The 9,628-nt window shown below is 35.8% G+C and overlaps 1 protein-coding gene across 4 annotated transcripts; it reads right to left on the bottom strand.

The window, feature by feature from the left end:
* Window positions 1-2,031: 2,031 nt before the first annotated feature.
* On the bottom strand, window positions 2,032-9,067 carry LOC111472476. 4 transcript variants are annotated; one of them, XM_023118114.1, is made up of 16 exons: window positions 8,912-9,067; window positions 8,283-8,844; window positions 8,111-8,193; window positions 6,528-7,505; window positions 6,310-6,370; window positions 6,157-6,219; window positions 5,447-5,510; window positions 5,258-5,351; window positions 4,931-5,014; window positions 4,741-4,830; window positions 4,592-4,619; window positions 3,887-4,411; window positions 3,752-3,813; window positions 3,506-3,615; window positions 3,335-3,422; window positions 2,032-2,561 (listed from the first exon to the last, which is right to left on the bottom strand). In XM_023118114.1, the coding sequence occupies exons 2-16, from the start codon at window positions 8,695-8,697 to the stop codon at window positions 2,256-2,258; spliced, it is 3,051 nt and encodes a 1,016-aa protein (XP_022973882.1). In that variant the 5' UTR covers window positions 8,698-8,844; window positions 8,912-9,067; the 3' UTR covers window positions 2,032-2,255. The 4 variants fall into 4 exon arrangements, with proteins under 4 accessions (XP_022973882.1, XP_022973881.1, XP_022973884.1 ...); XM_023118113.1 differs by having other exon boundaries at window positions 8,283-9,067; XM_023118116.1 differs by having other exon boundaries at window positions 3,893-4,411; window positions 8,283-9,067.
* Between the last annotated feature and the right edge of the window lie 561 nt (window positions 9,068-9,628).

The following is a 9,628-nucleotide window of genomic DNA, read 5'->3' as shown; positions in this document are numbered from 1 at the left end:
AATTAGAATAGATGAAGAATAACTTGTGAACCGAATAAAAAAAGAGAAGAAAATAGAAAGACGAAGGAAAGATCGAGAGGGATAAACATAGAGATAAGGAAAATGAAAGATCTGAAAAATATTAAATTATTTTACTCCGTAAATATAACATTATAACTAACCTATATTTTCATCCATATAAATAATTCTCAAATATTTTATGAAATCATATTGGTACACATTGTCCTTCTTAAAACATATTTATATTAAAAAAAACATTAAATCTCAATTGAAAAATTAAGAATTTATTGAATATATACTAAAATTTAGTGAATCTACCGTTCAAAGTCTAAATGAATTATTAAGCTAATTATAGATATGAAATTACTTTTCTAGGATAATCAATAATTATAGGAAATCAATTACAGGTGAGTTTTAATTTCAAGAATTTTAAATAATAAACCATAGATTAATTGGGAAAAGAAAAAAAAAATAAGAGTATATATGATGAGAAATTTATTTATCCTCAACTATTGGACTACAAGGTGGCTAATTGGTTACCTATATGTCAAGTATGGCTCGTAATAATCTATCTTTGGGAGCATACGATGATTTTTTTCACCATCTAAAGTGTTAACTTACCTATTAAAATATCGTTTGTAAGTAAACTACTCTTGATTGTTCAATAATTTGATAACCATAGTCATTCTTTCATAAATGATCCCTATGAGTCAAACTCAATAGGATTTGATCAATCATTTTTCTGTCGTTAAGGTGGAGAACTGAACTGAACCAAGAATTCTTTTTTTTTATCGTAAATCAAATCATTGAGACCCAAGATTCTATTTTATCATCAATCCAATTATGGTTCCCCTTTTTTATTTTTGGGTCATTTTGTTTTAATTGATATCATAGAGATAATGGATGGAAGGTTGAATTGGAATTTGAGGAGGAAATTTAGGCCTTACAAAGAATAATTAGTACTAGCCTACACCAACCAAGTGGCTCTACTATAGCTAAAGAATTGTTTTATGTATGATGACATGGGCTACCTATAACAGCCCAAGCCCACTGCTATCCGATATCATCGACTTTAGCTCATTACATATCATCTCCCTAGATAAAGGTTTCCACACTTTTATAAGAAATATTTTGTTCCTCTCTCCAACTGATGTGAGATCTTATAATTCACTCCCTTGGGGTCAGCATCCTCACTGACACATCACTCGGTGTTTAACTCTAATACCTTTGTAACAGCTCAAATCCATCGCTAGCAAATATTGTCCGCTTTGACCCGTTACGTACCATCGTCAGCCTCACAGTTTTAAAATGCATCTACAAAGGAGAGGTGGATCTCACAATCCACCCCTTTGGGAGCCTAGCGTTCTCGCTGGCACACCACCCCGTGTCTGACTCTAATATTTTTGTAATAACTCAAGTCCACTACTAGCAAATATTATTCACTTTGACCCATTACGTATCGTCTCTAGCCTTACAATTTTAAAACGCATCTATTAACGAGAGGTTTCCAACCCATAACAAAGAAGGTTTCATTCTCTTCTCCAACCAATTTACAATCTCACACGGCAAAATACATTATACATTATACAAGGTGGGTGTCTTGAAGACAACTAAATTATATATAATTGCGGCACAATAAGTCTGAATGCATCCATGCTTGCTTGATCTGTTGGAGTAATTTGGGCACTTTTCCTTCGAGATGTGAACATGGTGAAGTGATCCCATCATAATAGAAGCAGCAGCATTAGTGGACCTTAATTCTCTTCTAATCATTCAAAATACGCACAACATAGCACTGAGTAACACTAGCAAACTGATTACATAATTATTGGCTACAAACCCTTAATTTATAAATAACAATGTAAATATTTATATATAACAACCAAACAGAGGTAGAAATAAACCAGGGATCACAAATGTTGTAAATAGTAAGGTTGACGATATCAATAACCCATAAACAACTAAAACCTTAAGAACTCATTATCCAGAAGATATATAATTGAGGCATGCTTACAAAGATAACACAGTGAATAGAAAGAAATTACTCGAGAAACTTGGTTATTTATGCTGCTGGTATAGCTACGGGATTGACTCATCCAAAACTATATATACATATTGCCTTCTGTTCATTATATTTTCTGTAACAAGTTAACAACATAATGACATCAACATACATTCATTCAGTAACATCTAAACGCATGTACAGCTTCAAAAACAAGGGGGGGCATTCAATATCAAAGCCTATAAAATGGTACTCATCTTAAAAGCTCAAATGACTGTCCTTGAACCGCTTTCGATACGCCCAAGACATCAGCAGAGTTCAAACTAGAACCTCGTCGGAGTATCCGAAGCTTCCGAAGCTTCTCGTGGCATGAGTTGAAGAACTCATGCCTTAGAGCTTCGTCTGCAGTAATCCTTTGCCTCGGATTAACTGTTAGGCACTTGTCCACCAGATCAAAGAGTGACCTCGGGATGAGCTTGAAGAAATCCAGTCGCTTTGTGTGAACCTTAACCCAACTTTGCAAATCCATAGCTGGGAAGGATTTGATGTTAAACAACTCCTGCAACATAAAGTAAACCTTCACTAATGAACCAGGATTAGCTTATGAGCAGTCTGTATATATCAGAACTATCTCATGAGAAGAATTCTTAAGAAAATGAATGAACAAGTGAATATATGAAGAATCAGACTAATAGACAACTAGGCATGGTAATGTTTCAAGGGATGGTTAGATGCGATGAACTAGCAGATCAAGTCGACTACCCACCAAAAGATCACTGGCTCACTATCCGATCATGATATTGGCCTGTATAATCTATTCGAAAGACAAGCCATACAGAGGTCGGGCATAGATTGAAAGCTCTTTGGACCATAAGGGCGGGGTGGAAAGTACAGTTTTTAAGAATAAGTTACACAAAGACAAGGAAATGAGATAGCATAATTTGTTCATTAAAGAAATGTGGAAAAGGAGCTAAAGAGGAAAACTTGTTTATAAGAGGAGGAATAGTGAGGATTTGTGTTAAAAGGGAAAAGAATGCAGATCTCACTGAGATGCATTGAGACAAGGAACGATAGAGGTCTCCTTGCTTAATACCAACAACAAAGACGACCAAGATTCACGTGGAGTATAGAAAAGCCTTTTAATGATACTTGATCGCAGCAATTATCATAATGTTTCAAGTGCTTCACAATATGATAACGGTTAGGATAGTTTTTAAAATTTGAAAATCCAAAATCTAGATATATTTATTGCTAGTAAATTAATAATCAAGGCCTTTTAAAAAACAGTGATTGTAAAATAAAATGAAGGTTGGAAGATATTAGAAGATATACCCCTGGAAATGCGGATTCACGATCATGTAACTTAGCCACCTCCCATAAATCTTCACTGCCCCTCAATTGAGCAATGTCTTTTATGTTCCTAGCATGATTTATACATGTCAGAAATGCCACTGGACTGCAATAAAATATGAAAAAACTTGTGGCTGATATTAGGAATATTACTGTTCAGGGTCTCCAGTAAAAGGACTTCTTCCAACCATTAGATAGAGAAGAGTAACACCAGCAGACCAGACATCGACCTGAGGACCTTGATGTAGGGATCTGAATAGGACCTACACAATTGCATGCGTTGATGGTGAATGCCCGAACACAATAGTAATTGAATATGGGTTACATATGGCCAAAAAAAACACAAAACTACATAAGAGTACAATGAAATTTGTTTCAAGGTAACAGTAAGTAGGATACCTCTGGAGCTCGAAACCCCTTCGTCCCAGCACAAGAACCCTCTCTTTTACGTTTTGCATCTCCTGGAAGTAACTTTACTTTAGAGAAAGACCATAACATCCAAATACTTCAAAAGTGGAGCATTCATCTACAAACCTTTACTTTTTAGTACCCTAGAACCAGCTACAGAAATGTCAGTGCAATGGACCAACATTGGGCTTGGATGTATAATTTTATTGTCTTCCTTGCCTGGAGGAGCAGCTATCCTTTTCCTTCGTAGATCGGAACTATTTTGGGTGGCCTGGTCCGCATTTTGTAATGCATTTTGCACCAAACTTAGCAGTTCCTTTCTTCCTTGACATGGAAGAGGCTCCCTCATATTTTCTGTGGCAAACGTCCTAACACTTGTTACATCCTTGGCAGAGGTTATACCAGATCCATCTGCACCCTGGCTTCTTATTGCACTCCCACCACGCATATCTGGATATTTTTTCAAGGGTACATAAACTCTCTTTTTCAAGTTCTTATTGTGCTCCCAAGTCTGCTTAGATTTTCCTGTTTCTCTCTTGCTGAGAGATGCAAGATCTCTGAAATTATTCTCGTCTTTAACGGCTGAACCAGACACAGGATGAGGAACAGGAACATGATCCGAAGATGCATGATGACTTGAATTTGATTTACCTAAATGGAATGATCGATCAGATTATAAATCAAACGAATAAATAAATGATAACAACAAAGATTTGTACAGCCAACAAGACAGAAAACATCAAAGGTTTTTTTTTCTTTTTTTCTTCCTTTGCAAGTGAAGAACTTTGAACATGATCCAAAAAGGGCACGAAGTGTCACAGAGGAGCTTACTTGCTATGGAGTACTTCTGCCGTAAATCCTGAGAAAAAAAATAGTGGACAAAAGAACATCACAGAATGTTAGAATTTCAATTAACGTTCAGTCAATGGAGGTGAAAATTTTACTAAATGTAAGATCGCAAATGAAACACAGGGACCAACCATGGCAAGGTTAAAATCAATGAGGTAACCCTTGTTCTGTTTTCTTGAGAACAGGAAGTTTCCAGGCTTAACGTCTCTGTGCATGACTCCCTAAGATTGTCAAAGAATGTAGTTAGACTTGGGCTGAGTACTCTATAAAAATTTCCATTCCCTTGCCATTCATGCACAGCTACTTATAGCAGCATCTCACCTGCTTATGCAGATATGCCAAGGCCTTAAACAAGCAGTAACCGTACCACTGTAGTTGAACTACATCAATATCTTTCTTCAAGACCTACAAGTTAACACAAGATACAGACCTCACTTTGAGAAAAACTAAGTTTTAAGTTTTGAGAGAATTTAGATGGTGTAACTACTTTCCAGGGCACCAATCCTCCAAGAACTAAAATTAATCACACAAAACTACAAAGCATTATTTTGTGTTCACTTTCCACATTACTAACCGACTTAGTAGCCCAAAATAGTAACGTCAAAAATAATTCAGAATTATATTATAATTGAATTGCAAATAAATTACCTCAGGTCTGTCATGTTCTACGTGTTCTAGAATTAAGCATTCGTTGTTGCCACTACTAAAGGACCCTTCATACTTAATAATGAAGTTCCTTCCCCTGCATGAAAAAATGGTTTCAATATGATATTCTAATTTGTAAAAGCTTTCGTGAATCAAAGAAAATGTTATAATGTTTCTTCCTAATATACATACCCAAACCGCTCGAGCATTTTCAGCTCGTTGTTTACATTGTGCTTGTGAGCATTAACATGGGGACCTGCAAGTGTGAACATGAAACACGTCATATATTTTCATTTTTCAATCAAGAACAGTATTGCATCCAAAGTGTGAGTAACAATCTAACTTGACTTTAAATATAGAACTAATCTTGGAAATCTTTAAGATGTGATAAAAATGAACCGACAAAATAAAAATTCAGTTTTCTTTACCATGAAGGTCACATTCCCGTGACTTTTTGGCCCTCATGTTTCCAAGTTCCAATTTCTTATTGAGCCTAACATGCTTTTGCTATTGTTCAATGATTTGTCGAAAAAACCAAAATACCATGCACATAGCCACCCCCCGCATAAAAGAACAATAAAGGAAGGCATAAAAGTAGTCATGTTTAGACAATTCTTCATATAAGGGAGTGGTCATAGTTTGGAGCTCCAATGGACTTCTTGACTAGAGAAACAATAGAACATTCAATGTGAAAGAAAAGAACTAGAATTTCTTCTTTGAGGTTAACTTGTATACAGCAGCCACCTGGTGCAAGTTAGAAAATTCTTTTCTAACTACTCCCTTGGTGACATTTGTGCAAGTTAGAAACATCTGTTTCGTTTCCAATATATATATGCACATGTAAACATTCAGACCATTTGGCAACTGATTAAAAAAGTAACCTAAAAGTAAATCAGGTTTACATTTGATAGCTTTCCGTATCCCATCACTTTTTCTTTGAGCCCTGTAAACAGTTCCATATCCACCTGAATAAGTTTTAAACATCATTAGAACCAGTGGAAATGAGAAGAATAGGAATCTGCCACTCAGAGAGACAAGCAATGGAAGCTGCATACCAGAACCTTCTTCTTCCTCGATGATGAAAGACTCAAACTGCGGAAATAATGTTTTCTCCAACTGTTTCAACAGATCAATCATTAGGTACTTGTTTTGCTACTTCAATCATATATAGCCAATTGCACATTTAGCTCAAGCATCCATTTTCGCTCAATGACCTCTAAAATCAAATAGATAGCTTCAAAAGACGTGCAAAACGAGAGTTAGAGAAACTTACTTCCATAGATGGACTGGTCGAGTCCACAGGAGGTTTCTTAATGTGCACATTCCCATTTGAAATCTTCTTGAACTTCTGCGCCTTAGGCGTCAGTTTATGAACATTATCATATCGGTTTTGCTGCTTGAGAGGATGAGAAACCTCCCTATTCACTGCAGACGCCATGAGAACTTTCTCAGGAGATGAAGTACATTTTTGTGATCCATCAACTTCTCCCAAGATCTTGACAGGTAGCTCCACAATAAATGGTTGGTCAGGTATGGAACAGGATATCTGAGTTACGTTTTTCCTGGATATCTTATCTCCATCCATGTTTGATATAGTTACCGGGTTTCTCAATTCCAGAAAGTTTATTTGTACTTCACCCGTTACTGCATGCCCTTCCAAGTGAACAAGATCGTTTCCTGTTGTTCTAGTGTACTTGGAGAAATTTCGTGTTTCACAAATCTTGTTTTTCTCATCTTCTAGCTCCCATTCTGAAATATTAGAAAGGTGCCTAGTGCAAGTCCCATCGTCAACCTCGTGTGGTTGGACATAAGGGAGCATGTCATCTCCACGGCACAATGCTGATGCGTTTCCCAACTTACAAGAAAATTTGTGGTTTTTGTCATAAGAAAGTGTGTTTGTGGAGCTACACGGTGGACTCAAAGAAAGAACAAGGTTACATGACATTCCTCTGTCTGAGTACCTTAAATTCGGCATATTCGAGTCTTTTTGGACTTCGTGCATGTGGCGGTCGTGTTCATTATCTCTTAAAGGCCCAGCATCATCTTTAGTCAAAGTTTTAATAGCTTGAACAGCGATATCAGATCCCATTTGTCTAGTGTGGCTCATCAAAAGGTTTGGAGAGTCAGCATAACCAAGAGAGAAGGGCACTTCATCAATTTTTACATCAAAATGTCCAGTTTTGAGTTTTTCGAAAGGCAAATCAACTGTAAGCGAATTTGAACTGGTGAGAGTCACATAGCTAGCAGGTACCTTTATGCAGGGAAAAAAAAAGTCAGCTGTGTTCTTGCATTTAACAAACTGAAAGTTACAAACCGAACTCAAGCATCACAAAGTCGTTAAGTTGTAGAACATAAAACAAAATAAAAATAAACTAAAGACCAAGCTAATCACAAAACTATGAGATTGATTAAACTATTGCATTACCATGTAACAATAGAAGAATGAAACTAGAAGCGATTCCATGATAACAAGCTCAAAATAAATAAAATTCATACTTGTTTCACTGCATCAAAGTCCCCAAATCAAATGAATATTCATTATTAGAAGAAAAGTAAGAAATAACGATAGAAAAGCTGATCATCCACCAGATTGAACCATTTAATTTGTACATAAAACTATGAGAAGCAAAAAATATTCCAAACCTGAAGAAACAAAGAAAGAACATGTAGCTAAGAAGACATTTTTTAATCACTCATAAGAAATTTACAGTTTCATAGTTTAAAACAAAAGAGAAGTGTCTCGGTCCGTCAGCAGAATAAATGCATATAAACAATATGGGTCAACCAAATTTTCAGAGGTTGCACATTAAAAACCCAACTGAAGAAGGAATTGAAACAGCGAAATTGGAAAAGTACCTCAGCATAATTATGAGAAATCCTTCTTGTTGTTGACAGACAACTTTCATTCCCTACAACTTCATCAATCACCTTTGGTCGGACTATGAATTCAGTAACTAAGATAATGAATCAGGAAAACACTATTGAAATAGCAAATAAAGAAAACAAAAAACAAACTCTAAACTCGTACCAATTCCAGAAGTTGAAGTTAAGATCCTTTTTCCATGGAAATGTCCTTCAGAATCAAGGACTGATCTTTTCCGTTTCCGAAAGTACGTTTTAACATCTCTACCCCAGAACCTATTTGGCTCTAGAACTCCAAAATCTCGTCTCAAAAAACCCCATCCATTAGTCGCCTTCGAAAAATATCGCCCCACGGCAGAGACCGCAATGATGGAAATGAAAACAAGAGCATCATCCACTATACAAATAGGAGAACCGGATATTTGGCATAGATACCGAACAAAATCTGGTGTAGCACGGAACAATTCACATCTCACAGCGAGTTCTTCCACAGAAGCAGGGCGACCAATATCCAGCAATATCGTGAAGAGATACCAAGCTTTTTGCAGTTCCACAGTGCTATGGAGACTGTAATCAGCCATTCTTGACAAAGAATAAAATCAATTACACAACAAACCGTAGTTCCCAAATCTCATATCTCAGCGTTGTTGACTGAAGCAAAATCCGAACTCCTCCGATCCGCAAGAACTAAAAGAGCTTTCACCTGGCGCTGAAGATGTTAACTAGAACTATACGAAAGAGTAAGCTTCCAAGCGATGAGTAGATACCAATTAAAGTGTAGATAAATGATTGTACCTTAAATTGATTGGTTGAACCAAGATCAGAGGCAAAGATCTGCAGGAAGATGAAGAAGGACAGTATGGGATTAGGGGGAGAAAGGGGGTAGAGAGTGAAGCGATAGGGGCGGGAAAGGAAGAATCCAAAGAAATTCGGGCGGTTTGGAGTTGAAGGGAGAATTCCCGCCTTTTCTGTTTGGTTACTTCAATTACTAAACACCATTCTGGATAAAACTAACACCTTGTCACCAATTTTTCTCGCTTTTTCTATATATATTTTTTTTAAATATTATTCATTTCAAACCATCTCATTAATTTTTTTTTTCAAAATATATATATATATATATATATATATATATATATATATATATAAAGTGGAGAGGGACGAGACGGGAAATATATGTTCCACCCGAAACCTAATTTAGTTAATTAACGAAGAGAAATCTCTCTCTACTCTCTCATTTTCGCGATAATTTATACATGCATCCATTAACCTCGGGTAATTCTGCTATCACCTATTCTTTTTGTATACAAATTAATTTGAAGCTAAATGATAATTACCTCGTCTCTCTACTCTCTCTAATATTTATCTTCTTTTTGTTCTTATTTTGTTTTAAATAAATAATATTTTATTTTAAAAATATTTTTGAGTTTCAAAAGTTTTATTACTCCCTTAAAAAAAAAAAAAAATTACCTTAATAGTTAGTAATGCATTTCAAAAATACTCGTAAACTTT

The sequence above is a fragment of the Cucurbita maxima genome, unplaced genomic scaffold, assembly GCF_002738345.1.
Source record: "Cucurbita maxima cultivar Rimu unplaced genomic scaffold, Cmax_1.0 Cma_Scf00074, whole genome shotgun sequence".
In the NCBI taxonomy this organism is placed as follows: domain Eukaryota; kingdom Viridiplantae; phylum Streptophyta; class Magnoliopsida; order Cucurbitales; family Cucurbitaceae; genus Cucurbita; species Cucurbita maxima.
Note: the sequence above shows the minus strand (reverse complement) of the source record. Positions and strands in the feature narration are given on the sequence as shown.